Source organism: Choloepus didactylus, chromosome 1 (assembly GCF_015220235.1).
Source record: "Choloepus didactylus isolate mChoDid1 chromosome 1, mChoDid1.pri, whole genome shotgun sequence".
Lineage (NCBI taxonomy): Eukaryota > Metazoa > Chordata > Mammalia > Pilosa > Megalonychidae > Choloepus > Choloepus didactylus.
Window position 1 is genome coordinate 64496640 of NC_051307.1, and position 14468 is coordinate 64511107.

Consider the following 14468-nt stretch of genomic DNA (forward strand, 5'->3'; position numbering starts at 1 on the left):
GAGAGAGAGAGAGAGAGAAAGAGAGAGAGAGAGAGAGAAAGAGAGAAAGGCAAGAGCCTGCCCAGGACTGCCAGAAAAGAAGAGTCCTTATTCTAAATTAAGAGTAAATAAGTACAATATGAAAGTGTTAGAAAACGTGAAAATGTTCTCTAAACAAATCATAAAGCTTTAATACGTTGGCAAAAAAGTGGGAAAAAAGCAATCTTGAAAGCATTAATGAGTTGGAAACATGGGAAGAAAAAAATAAATTATTACTGGTTGAAATAAACTTTAAAAACATATTTTACTCCTCATTTGGGCCAGTTTGGAAAGATTTCTTTTGACCTCAGGTATATTGAGGACAAATGTGTACATTATTCTATTCAAACCCTTTAAGAACAAAAACTGTAAATCAAGCATGTCTACTCTCCAATGTGAACTCAGAAAAAGACCTAAAACTTGGGAGTTCCAAAGGTCCTATACGGCCCTATGCAAATAGGAATAGAAAATGGCCACAAAGTATAAAGTAATATTCCATTAATACTTCCAAACTTAAACAAACAAAACAAAAAAGTAGAAATTTATTCCACAATAACTTCAGAATAGAAAATGGGTTTATAGTTCAAGGTCAAAATACGAAGAAAAAACTTTTCCAATAAATTGTTTGTATTTGCATAGAATAAATGAGACTGTACAAACCAATATGCAGTGTTCTTTTATCACCAACTTGACAAAAGGTGATAAATATTGTAGTTCAAAAGATTAAAATGACACTTTTTGGTGATCCTGTAGCAAGCCAAGGGCACACAAATCCCAAGGGTTTTATAAGATCCCCAGAAGAAACACTTTTAGCTGTATTAATCTTCCAGTTTTCAAGAAATAATCACACCCTTTAGCTATTATTGCATATTCTAACCTACTGGACTAGTCTAAATTCTAAACAACATCTGCTTGAACATATGAGGATAGATTTCTCCAAGTCTGCTTGTAATAACACTAATTTACAGCTCTGGTGGATTTATTTGGGTGCTTATAATGTCTACAGTATTTCTGGAGCTTTTAAATAAAAACTACTATTTTTTCTCAAGCAACACAAAGACTTTAAATGTTAGCCCTTTATTAACTGTATTAACTAGGGAGAAAGGAGACGGGTAAATAAAATCCACAAGTAATCCAAACACTTCTTTTTACTTGTTACTGTCATATCCTACCACTTCCCCGTTCTGTCTAGGATTCTTTGCTTTTCCTACCCTCTCAGGTTTGAAAGTTTGCAAGCATCTTGGCACATTTTTATTGCATTTCTTGAAGAACTTTTATCAAGGAGGAGTTACTGATTTTGACCATTGTTACATGACATTCATGACTCCATGAGAACAGTGAGTGTGTGTGTGAGGGGGTAAGGGTGAGGGGTGTGTATGGTCCAGTATCTGGGTTAAGATCCTAGCTCCACTAGGCCATCTCTTCCTCTATCCTTTCCACAGTCTTTATTTCCTTGTGCTGTCAATCAATGGAAACATCTATCAATTCTTTCATGGAATGGTCAATAGAACCAAGTTAAATTGAAGGAAAAGCCTGAGGGCAAGGAAGGAAATCATTGGTAATTCATGCCTAATGAATTTGCCAGGTTACTGAACTGTGGAAACAAGTAGTCTCAAGGAGTTTTCAGGTAAGTTGAGTAACTTTAAAATCAGGTCACATTTTGTTACAAGAGTGCCACATTTTCTCTCTTTCCCCTACCCCCTTTTCTTTCTTTCTTTCTTTTTAAAATAAGAGACTGAAAAACTGAAAATAAAAAAAGAAAGCAATTCATAAATGTCTGTTTTCTCAGCATGTAGCACTCTGGACCAATTTAGCTGGGATGATCACAAGAACTCATGTTATCTCAAGAGTCCGTTTTACAAGCAAACGTGTTATGTGTTTAGTGATAGGTGAAATAAGGACTATTTCAGATTCTTTGAAACATCTCAAAATTATTTTTCAAAAAATTTGGTTTTGGAAATATCTTCTACAAGTCTTTTTCCGAGTATTTGTCCCTCCAAAACCATGGAGTTGTGAAGGAAAATTTAAATTTTTTTTCTATTTTAGTCTAGATTTTCTAATCAAAATCATATGAAAGGTACTTTTGAAAAGTTATAAACATTTTAAAAGTTCTTTCTTTTAGTTCAATTAAGAGAAATACAAGTAAATAAAACATTACAAAAGAAGATATAAAGATGGTCAAAATATTACATGAAAAAGCACTCAATACCATTAGTACAAGGGAAATGCATATTAAAACTCAATGAGATTCTACTACATTAGCATGGCTAAAATGAAAAATGCTGAAAACACCAAATGTTGGGAAGGATGTGGAGCAATCAGAACTCTCATACATTGCTTTCAGAGGTGTAAATGGAAAAGTTAGGCAAAAAATAGCTAAATGTACATCTTTTTTGTGACCTAGAAATTCCAGTTCTAGATCTTTAACTAAGAGAAATTAAAATATACGGTTCACAAAAAGCCATACACAAAAATGCTTATGGCCATGTGGTGACTTGGAGCTACGTATCCAAGAAAAACATGTTCCTAGACTTAATCCATTCCTATGGGTGTCAGCCCTTGTAAATAGGACCCTTTGATGAGGTTACTTCAGTTAAGGCATGGCCCAGGATGGGCCTTAACTGGGACGGATCTTAATCCTATTACTGGAGCCCTTTATAAGCAGAATGAAACTCAGACACAGAGAGTGAAGGGCACAGAAGAAGCTGGAAGTCAATGGAAACCAGAGAAGCCAGGAGGGGCTACCATGTGCATTTCCAAGTGACAAAAAAGCCAAGGACCAAAGATCATCGGCAAAGCCAGTTCCACAATGCAACAGGCTACTGAGAGAAAGCATTGCCTTGATTATACCTTGATTTTGTACTTCTCCCAGCCTCAAAACCATGAGCCAATAAATTCCTGTTGTTTAAGCCAACCCACTGCATGGTATTTGTTTTAGTGGCCGGGAAACTAAAACAGTTTTGGGGAGTGGGAGTGAGGTGATGCTATTACAAATACCCTAAAAAGTGGAAATTGCTTTGGAATTGTGTAATGGGCAGAGGCTGGAAGAACTGTTAAGTGCTTGATTGAAAAAGCCGTGAGTGCTCTGATGAGACTGTTGTAGAAATATGGATGTTAAGGGTACTTCTGATGAGGCCTTAGAAGGAAATCAGGAACGTTTTATTGAAAATCGGAGGAAAGGCGATCCTTATTATAAGGTGGCAGAGAATTTGGCAAAGTTATATTCCAATGTTAGATTAAAAGTGGAACTTGAAAACAATGAACTTGGATATTTAGCTGAGGAGATTGCGAAGTAAGAGAGGGAGGTGCAGCCTGGCTGCTCCTTGCACCTTTAGTGAAATGAAAGAGGAAAGGATACGCTGAGAAATAAATTCTTAAGCACGGTGAAATCAGAAAGTGGTGGTTTGGAAAATTCTGACAGTGCTTTTTGAGACTAGAACCAGAAGCAGCTCTATCAGGGACCTCCCTGAGCTTCCAGAAAGTGAGTCCCCGGAGAACAGGACCCCATGTAAGGGTTTAACTAAACATGACCCTATGATCCTATTTATATGAAATTCTAGAATAGACAAAACTAACCTATGGTGATAGAAATCAAATCAGTGGTTCCTTTTGGAAGGACGATATTTTCTGTGATGATGAAAATGCTCTATTTCTTGATGGAATGTATAACCAAGACATATGCATTTGTTATAAATGGCCAAATTTTATGCTTAAGATCTGTGCATTTTTCTTCACGTAAATTATACCTTAATAAAATTTATTATTAAAAAAGGAAATGAAAAAATATCAAAAATTTTTAAATCACTGAGTATATTTAGGATTAAAAAAAAAACCTTTCAAAATATAATGCCACTGGCTGAAGATTTAAAAAATTTGAATGCTTGCCCATATACAAATTTCTTAATTTTGAAGCTAATACAAGAAGGCAATTGGGAATGACCATTAAAAGGTGGGAAAGGTTGATCTTTGATTGGAAAGGGATGCATCTTTGATCTGACAAACAAGTACTTGAAGCAGTGGTTCTCAAAATGCGGTCCCGGAACTGGGCAGCACAAGCATCACCATCACTTGGGAACTTGTCAAAAATGCGAATGTTCAGGCCCTGCTCCAGACCTACTGAATCAGAAATCCTGGGGGTGGGACCCAGCAACCTGTGGCTATTTTATCACCAATTCAGAATCATGTTTCAGCATTTAACACAGTGCCTAGCACATAGATGGTGCCGTGTACATGCATTGGATGGATGAATAGGTAGATGAATGACAGTGATTACATAGATTTTTCTTATTTTGTTCTTTCAAGGAAGATGGCAGTTCACAGCTTTGTTTTTGACTCGGTGCTTTTCTTCTACTTATATCTCACCCCTGTGTGAATCTCTCAATTTCTGAGCCAGTGATTCTCAAACTTTGGTTGGCATCAGAATCACCTGGAGGGCTTGCCAAACAGCATGAGAATTCCCTCAATTATCCTGATTTACATGGCTTTGTTCCTCTCTCACCTAGAACAGATTGTACAGCTAACAGTGATCTATAAATGCTGATGCTCCTGATATTTATAAATTCTTCTAGAGCATATGCAGATACTATTAAAAGCAAGAACTAATTTCCAGACAGATAAGGTCTTCAGTTCCGGTTAGTTACCTGTCATTGGGACAGTGGCTTGGCAGTGTCCAGTCATGGTGTGGGTTGATGAGGAAACCCCAGGACAGAAAGACTGAACTTGGCGACAGAGTGCCAACCACCAACTGGAGAGGTTTGCGAGGACGTGCTTTACCTATGGAAGTAACACATAGGTTAATTCTTGTAGCATTTAGTGTATTTTCATCATTTCAAGGAAATGCATGAAGATGACTTGGCAAGATTATGAAAAGTTTGAGATCACCCAATTCCTTTTCTATTTATATAGTCTGCAAATATCACTTTTTTTGGCCCATGAATTTAAGAATGAATCAAATGAAACAGCCTTTTTTAAAATTTGTATGCATATATATGTGTGTACATGTATAAACTATATCCAACAATATATAGTTTTTACTTTCCTGTGGATCAAGAATGAGTTTGGATGTCTTGGCTATGGTCAGTTAATGTTAGAATTATATACAATTGTATATGTATATATATAATATATATTTATATATATCACTATATGTTTATACACACCATATATATGCCATAATCAAATGTAAATATACTACCAATACATACTATATATATATTTGTGTGTGTGATATGTGTATATATACACACACAGGTTACTCATTTTATTTATTCTACAGATAATAGTTTACTTGTTTTTTTCCTGGAGCTGTGAACTAGTGTGATATATCTAAAAGAGAAAAGAAATATTACCATCTAGACTATGAGTTGTATCCTTTATTTTTGCCTATTTGGGAGTGTAAAATGCCTTGTCATAATATTGTAACAAGCATATTCTTTATAGTGAGTACCTGAACAGAAAACTTTCCTACATTTTTAATAATTCTGAAAGAACAGGAGTAATATAGGATGTACACTTGTTCTGATGGGACTAATTGGATTTGGGCAATGCAAGAGTGATGCTGATGAACCACCCAGTTCTTTTCAAGCATATAAGCAGGCATTAGCATTTCTGAAAATATTTGAAACTGCAGGAATCAGAGGACCATGAAAAAGAAGAGGGAAGCTCCTCAGCCACGAAAACCAATGCTGAATGGATATAGTTTATACATAAAAAAATCAGGATAAGTAAAATAAAAATCTAACAGGAAACCTATTATAAAACTATGTAGAACTAATACAAAATAAATATTGTTCATATTGCCTTTGGGTTCCTTTTTTCATTTCATGAGACTATGTATGTTGTGTTGTGTGGAAGTACTTGTGCTATTTTAATATAATAGCATGGGAACCAACCAGCAAAACGACTTTTATTAAGGTGAGTAGGAGATCCCCTTGCATGAGCATAGAGAGGTGATCTGAACCAAAGATCCGTAAGAATTGTGTCAGGCTTGTTACTTCTATTTGATTTAAGTTCTGTGAGGTGCTATTGCAGTCAGAAACCCTCTGTGTCCAGAATATCATAACCTATTGATAGCAGATTGCCTTGTCGTAACATCATTGAATATTTTAAGATCTTTAAAATAATTTTCAAGAGTATTTAGCTCTTACTTGGTTGCAAACATGTGTTCATTCATCTCCATAAACTTTTCCAGATACCCCTATAATAGTGGCTCATTATGGTCAAGATTTTAAGGGTCCAAGTCTGGCCCCCAAGGAGATTAGAACCTGGGGTGAGGGTAGGGGGCACATGTAGTTTGAAAAAGCCCTGAGGTGATTCTGATGAGCCTTTTTCCACCCTGGAATTGATTTTCATGAATCTAATTGCAACTATCTCATTTTACAGATGAATAGGTGAGGCCCAGGGAAGCACCAAGCATGCCCCAGTTCCCACCAAGAACAAGGTCAAGACTCAAATCCAGGTTTCCCGAATCTTAGTCTAAGTTTCTCTCTACTCCATCATTGGCTTAGTTCACGACGTGTGAAGATAACACCACTCAGAGACAAAAGATACATTCTTTTTCCAAAGGTGCCTAAGGCTTATATGATCAACAAATGATTATTTGAATGTTTATAGAAAAATGATTAAATAAGTAAGACTTATGTGGCAGATGAAAATGTAAAATTAATGGAAACTAATCCATTAGTCATTACATCATTCATACTGCAGATTATAAAAACAAAAATTATATCCATTGCCTGAAAGGAAAGGTGTGGTTTTACATCCTGAGCAAGGTGAAACAATTTCCTGAGCCAGTTGTCACAAAGTAAAAAAAGATTTCTAATGCTATTGCTGTTGTAGAAGCCCTGAAATGATATGAAATGAAGTTATATAGTGCTATTAAGGGTAAATAATGCCCCCGATCTCCATTTCTTGTTTTTGTATTTATATATATTTTATCATGATCTGTTGTATTAATAAACAGTTTAGTAAAAATTCAGATTAAGTCAGAAATCCATGGAACCATACTCATGCTTCTTGATTGTATTGTTCAATACTTTAAAATAAATTCTTAAAATACCGAGAGTATATTTATTTTAAAGTAAGTGAGATGCTGCCTGGACAACTCTCACTAACAACTGTAAGGTGTGACTGAAATTCCTTTGCAATTTTGGGGTAATGAAAAAGGGCAGGAAAATAGATTTGTACTCTATGAAATGCTTGACCATTCAAAGATTTTCATAAAAGTGGAAACCAACAGAAGGAGGAGAGGGGATTGTGACAAATAATTTCTGTCTTGGGACTGATACATCTAGAAGGCAGAATACATAACTGCAAAGGTCCGCTTTACTCAGTATATTTGAGTAGCTGTTTCCTCTCTCCACCCTTTACATCCCTTTGAAAAAAATATAACCAACAAGTAAACGAGAAGGTCCTTTTTGTGTGTTTGACATCCAGTGTACCATAGAAGATAAATGTGATTGGGATAAAATTATTTGGAGGATGCTTGACATTAGAAAATGAAAAAGAAAAGCAAAACATTATGATCAACTCTACATAGGTATGAAAATATGATATCAGATAGCAAAAGCATTTTCATACTTCTGTATCTTCACCAGCAATGGTCTGGTTATTTATCTGAGAAGAAATTTTAGTAGTGAAATCTGACAGTGTAGGATTTTTAATCTTTCTTTAGACACATAAAAATATTTTTACTTATTTATTTGGCATCTATATTGCTGATTCAAGTCTTTCTATTCCTGGGAAGATGGATGGTATTTTCTGTTGTTGTATTATGAAAGGAATCCTTCCTTTATGTTGGACTATTTACAGGGGAGAGATAAGGAGTACATAAAACCTAAACTCCAATCTATTTAACACACATATAATATGAGCTATCCTTAAGCAAAGACATAAAACTTTGCCTTAAGACCTGAAAGGTACAATAGTAGGCATGAGTTCACACATTGCAAAATAGAGCCAGGCTTATAGGAGCCATCCCTGAACGAGCACTCGCTATGGGCAGGCAATGTCATAAGTGCCACATATACTTTAACTCTTTTAATCTTCACCACAACCCTATGATGCAGCAGAGACCCTCAGACCCTGCAGTTTGCAAGTGGTGGTGCCAGGATAAAATCCTCAGCAGTCTCTACCATCATGCTAAGGTAATCTGAATAATCTATTGACTGAGAGTTTGCTGTGTTTATTATGGTCTTCTAATCTACATTCCTAAGCATCTCCAAGGTACTTGGTCTCCAGTCTCCATAGATAGAACAAAACAGGAAAAGGCATGTTCAATTTAACAAAAAAGAAAAAAAAAAAGCAATGAAAATGACTATACCTGAGCATGATTTCTTTTTACTTGGAGGGGGTGCAGGTCGCACAACAATCAAGTATTTAGGCTCTGCATCTGGAAACAACAACAACATGATCAGTAAAAGCCTTTGAGAATAAGCCTTTGTGACAGCACACCCATTTCCTGACTCAGCGTTCTCTCTGGTTAGTCCTAGTACATCCTAACTGCATCACCAGTGCGTGAGAGCGCCAAGGAATCTGGGAAGTTAATACTTCCTGAGGCCACTCAATCCATTAAGTTCTCGAAATGAAAATTAAATCCAGATTTTCAAAACCAAATGGGCTGGGGCGTGGGGGGAGGTCTTAAAAGAATCATGCTAGACACAGATTTTATGCCGTGTTTTCATAAATCCTATCTACAAAGTGATTTTTTTAAATCATATATCCATTCTGATATCCTACTCCTAATGGATGGGGAGGCAGCCTGATGGTTCAAGATCACAGAGGGAAAATCATACTCCCATAAGACTCATGAGTCTCTCCTGTTATAAAATCCAAACAGTATTCACTTTCATGGAAACGCTCCCTGTCTTGGAAATATGAATATTTTTAATGCCCATCCTAATTTTCAGCCTGTTTGTGTAACTTGTCAGCCTGTTTTCCTATCCAACCAGTAGTTTTTATGAACAACTTTTAGACAAAGTCACAATTTAAGGATTGGTATAATTTTCACATAAAATATATCAATCAAAAATAAATGAATTTTTTTAATATTCAGGTTTTAAACAAGATGATGTTTAAATAATCTGTATGTGCTAACCCAATTAGGGCTAATAATTTATCAAACAATCTTTTTAAACTGATGTTTCAAAGATGAATGGTTGGTTTAAAAGCATATTAGAATAGCTAGAGGAAAGAATTGAAAAGGTGGACTCTAATACACAGCATCCTTTGAAATTTGTTCTATAGCTACTTGTTAAATTGTAATTTGAGAGCTATCACCTTTTTGTGTATAAGTTATATTTCACAATAAGGAAATAACTGAAACTGTGGTACTATAACTCATAACAACTTTAGAAATTTCCCATATAACTACTTGTTAAAGCATACTTTGAAAGACATAACCTTTTTTGTATATATGTTATATTTCACAATAAGGAAATAACTGAAACTGTGGAACTGTAACCTATAATGTTCTTTGAAATTTGTTCTCTGATTACTTGTTAAATTTCACTTGGAAAGATATCACTTCTATGTATATATGTTATATTCTACAATAAAACATGGATTTAAAAAAGTATATAAATAAACCAAGTACATTTTGGATATACAAAACAGCATTTTATAAACAGATCTACTGGATTAGTTGATTCATGGGCATTACCTACAATACTTCTTCAGTAACTTTGGGCCCAAAAACTCATTCGTTTGGGCACTGTAGTCAATCAGACTTCACCCCTCCTTGCTGAGGCAGACTTCTGCTTTGTTTTTATTATGGGTTCAAATACCTCACCTCCGTGAGTTTGGAGATCAGCAGCCTTCTCTGCCCAGGGTTTTGCAGAGCTGATCTCATTCTCAGCCAGAGACAACCTGGCAATTCAACTGCTTTTCATGACTTGTACCTTTGTCTTCCCATACACCCCACACAACCCCATGTGGTAAAACCTGTTACAGTAATTACCACTGAATAGAGTAATCCGGGCATCCTCCTGAACACTCCTCAAAGCTTTGTTTGTTCATCCTATAATTGTCTCACGACCACAAGAGATAAACAAGCATTCAATCTATGTCAAGATCTCATGTGTCTGAGGGCACTTTGCTTAATGGGGCTCCTATAAGGAATGCTTAAAACCAAATCATGTAAGCAAATTCCCTGGTGGAAACACAACAACCCTTTCTGATTTTATTTGGGATAGAGAGTGATATAGGTACGTATTGTTTTGGATTGAATTGTGTCCGCCAAGCAGTCACATTTAAGTCCTAGACCTCAATCCTGTGACTGTGAACTCATCTGCAAATAGATCTTTGCAGATGTTATTAGTCAAGATGAGCCAAACTGGGCTAGTGTGGACCCTCATCCAACATGCCTCAGTCCTTGTAAGGGAGGAAATTTGGACCGACATACAGACGACTGAAGAAGAGAGAGAAACAGCCCTGTGACTGAGGCAGACACTGAGTCACAGACTGCTGACAAGCTACCACCAGAAGGATGCAGAATTCAGAGAAAGTGCGGTCCTGCCAACACCTGGATTTTGGACTTCTGGCCTCCAGAACTGTGAGAGAATAAATCACCCAGTTTGTGATACTTCGTTACAGCAGCCCCATCAATTAAGACTAGTCTAAGAAACTACAGTTTATTGAGTACGTCTATGTGCAGGCTACTGTGCTAAGCGCCTTCACATTCATGACTTAATTATTCCTTGCTTCAACCCTCCCAGGTAGGTACTGATGAGGTCAATGAGGCAGAGTTGGCTTCATGAGTGTGCAATCTGTACAGTCACACAAGCCCTCATGCTCAGAAAGGCCCTATGTTTGACTTGATGCCCCGCTGTCACCATCTTAAAATGCTTAATTTTATCTTTGAATTTGTGTTTTATAAGGGAAGTCTGATGGGACAATGGAGCGTGCAGAGGAGATAGGCACAATCCACATGTCTTCAGTTCCTTGCTGTCCCCTGTGTGTATAGCATTTTTTGGAAGTCGAATAATGTACCCCACAAAAAATATGTTCCTGTAGGTATGAAGGAAGATGTTATTATTAGTTAAGGTGTGGCCAAGAAATCGAATCAGGATAGATCTTAATCTGGATTATTGGGGGTTTATAAAGAAAAACAGAAAGTCAGAGACAGCCAGAGGAGGAGACCGAGGACATCACCATGTGACAGAGGACTGCCATCAAAAGAAACTACTGACCCTGGGAAAAAGCATGGCCCAGCCAACATCTTGATTTTGGACTTCTAGCTTCAAAACCGTGAGATAGTAAATACCTGTCAAAGCCTACCCATTGTGTGGTATTTGTCCTGGCAGATCTTGCAAACTAAAACAGCTTTCAAGATACCCTATGATCCAGAATTCTTACAGAGTGAGCAAAAGTTAAGCATGTTAAGTCTAGGACTAAGTAAGGAGTAGGGCACTGACAGCATGGAGAGGCCACACTTTCCATTCAACCAGAACTTGCTTCTCACGCAGAAAGAAGGCAATGGTGTTTTGAGAAACACATCCTTTCTTACTCAGGTTACTTCCCTGTAGCCAGACACTTACACTGAAAATGATGATATAGAAGGAAATGAAAAGATAGGGACACTCATAGTTGCCTTCATTTTTCAGTTCTTCCTCACTCATGAGTAAGCTGAGTGGTAGACTGTATGTGCATGTATCAAGAAGCAATTTTAAAGCAGTTGAGTCAGTTTTGTGCAGCATGTCCACTTTCTGCTAAGAATGAAATACACATGCATGTATAAACTACAAAATACAAATTGTGCAATTTCAGCAATTCTGCATACAAATTACATGCTTTTGTGTTTACATTTAAAACTGGCCTGATACAATATAAAGATAAAAGGTAAAATCTAAGTAAATAATTTAAAAACTTAATCTTCTTTACTTAGAATGGTATTAAATAGCAAATAAAAAACCATGATGACAAGTTGAGAAAGAGATCAAGCAAGAAAGAGAAAGCCTTTATATTTTTCAACCTCTAATGACATTAGCTTTCCTGTTTTTGAACAACATGCCCCACATTTTCATTTTGTGCTGACCCCTGCAAATTATGTAGCAGAGTCTGGACCAAAGCTTATGGAAGTTAAACAGCTTGTTTTAAGTCTCAAAATGAGCACATGACCATTTTTACCCTTTTTCTACCTTAATCTAGTCTTCACAATGCCCTTTTAATAAACCTCTGGATTTATTAAAGTCAGGTTTAAAAAATTTATTAAATTTATAAATTTATTAAATTTATTTTATTAACTCACTTCTGGAAAACAGAGTTAAATCCCTAGTTTTCCTACATTGGCTTACTGTGGCAGAGTCTCTAAGAGCTAGCCTTTTATCTCCTTCCTTTATACAGATTAATTCAACTATGCCTCAGTGGTTAAAAACAAAGGCCTGAAACACTAGAAAATAACACACAGAAGCCAAAGATATTGCCAGAACTAAATAAGAAATACGGTTATTTGAACAATTTAAAAACAATTTTTGTTATGATCACAGACATTTTGCCTAAAAAGCCTAGGCTGTTAAAGGCAATTACAAATTGGAACAGATGTCATGACCTGGGTGCATATATTGGCTCCTACTGCTCATTAAAAACTTTCAACATATACGTATTTCAGCAGTCTTTGCATTCCATTGGGAATATAGATTTGGGAAAACAAAACAGCTAAAAACCATGCTTTCTATTTGTTTTGCACTATGAAATTCTTTGTGGATTTGTAACAGCCTGGAAACATATACATTATATATTATATATATAGCCTGATTAAAAATTCTGGCAAAACATGCCAAAATATTTTACTTCTTCCTTTACAGACCAGAATGGGCAAAACCACACAAGCCACACTGTTTCAGAATGCTGTCTCAGGAGGCTTATTTCCACCATACAAGGCTCTACAAAATAAACATAAACTAAGCCAGGAGAGCCCTAAAGAAAATCAGGTACAGGCCTGAAAAAACACAAAATAATGTATTCATCCTTGTCATCTTTCTAATAATTTGGTTGCCTGTCAAACTAAATTTCTGGAATAGGAGCATGGACACTGGAGATTAGGATCAAATCCTGTTCAGTATTAGGCAAAGTACTTTCCCTCTGTGCATCTCAGTTTGCTCATCTGCAAAATGGGAATAGTCATAGCACCTAGCCTCAAAGGGCTGTTAATGATGATTAACTTTCAACAATGCCTAGCATAGTTATTGTTATTATTACATCTTAAAAGATAGAAAAATGTTCAAATCTGTTTTCTTAAAAAAACAAAAATCACAGATTCCAAAAGGCAAAAATTGTACAAAAGTTACAGAACAAATTCACCTGTAAAATATCAATGCAAAGATTTCTAAAAATATATTGACAAGCAAAATCTGGCAGCACATAACACAAGAACATATTATAACCAAGTGCAGACCAAGGAACATAAGGAGAAAAATAGCAAGATCATTTCCACAGGTGCTGAAAAGACATTTGATATAATTCAATACAGCATCAATTCTTGATTAATAAAGGATTAATGGAATACTTCCTTAATGTTATAAAACACTAACTTAAAATATCTGAGCCAAATGTAAGATCCACTGTTATTAAATGTGCAGACCTCTTTACATACATTTCTATTGATGACTCTCTCTAGTCTCATCAGAATATTTGACTATTATTTTAATTTCCCCTTGATTTTATATATGTGTGTGTGTGAGAGAGAGAGAGTGTGAGAGTGAGACAGAGAGAGAGAGTGTGTGTGGGGGGGGTATTCTTTAATATTACTCCATGATTCTATTTTGTAAACTGTCTCAGATTTTTGGGGTGGCCGTGACATTTATTAGGTAAATAGCAATAATGGAATGACCAATCATACTATGTGCCTTTTGCTCCATAATGTAAGAATACTAAAATCAGGATGGCAGCATTAATAGACTACTTCCACGTAAGGCCAGCTGTTCTAATTTGCTAATGCTGCCGAATGTAAAACACCAGAGATGGATTGGCTTATATGAAAGGGGGTTTATTTGGTTACACAGTTACAGTCTTAAGGCCATAAAGTGTCCAAGATAACACATCAGCAGTTGGGTACCTTCACTGGAGGATGGCCAGTGGTGTCCGGAAAACCTGTTAGCCGGGAAGGCACGTGGCTGGCGTCTGCTCCAAAGTTCTGGTTTCAAAATGGCTTTCTCCCAGGACATTCCTCTCTAGGCTGCAGTTCCTCAAAAGTCACTCTTAGTTGCACTTGGGATATGTGTCCTCTCTCAGCTTCTCCAGAGCAAGAGTCTGCTTTCAAAGGCTGTCTTCAAACTGTCTCTCATCTGCAGCTCCTGTGCTTTCTTCAAAGTGTCCCTGTTGGCTGTAGCAAGCTCGCTCCTTCTGTCTGATCTCATATAGTGTGCCAGTAATTTAATTCAGACCCACCCAATGGGCGGGCCAACACCTCCATGGAAATTATCCAATCAGAGTCATCACCCACAGTTGGCCGGGGC

The 14468-nt window shown here is 36.5% G+C and overlaps 1 protein-coding gene across 28 annotated transcripts in view; it reads right to left on the bottom strand.

Moving 5' to 3' along the window:
• The window catches only part of LOC119532323 (ABI family member 3 binding protein), a 277976-nt gene that overhangs the window by 152466 nt on the left and 111042 nt on the right, over positions 1–14468 (bottom strand). For all 28 annotated transcript variants that reach the window (XM_037834649.1, XM_037834668.1, XM_037834802.1 and 25 more), the window contains exons 3-4: positions 8339–8407; positions 4659–4791 (exon numbers count right to left, since the gene is read on the bottom strand). In XM_037834649.1, the coding sequence (XP_037690577.1) occupies positions 4659–4791; positions 8339–8407 (202 nt within the window). The remainder of the gene's footprint in view (positions 1–4658; positions 4792–8338; positions 8408–14468) is intronic.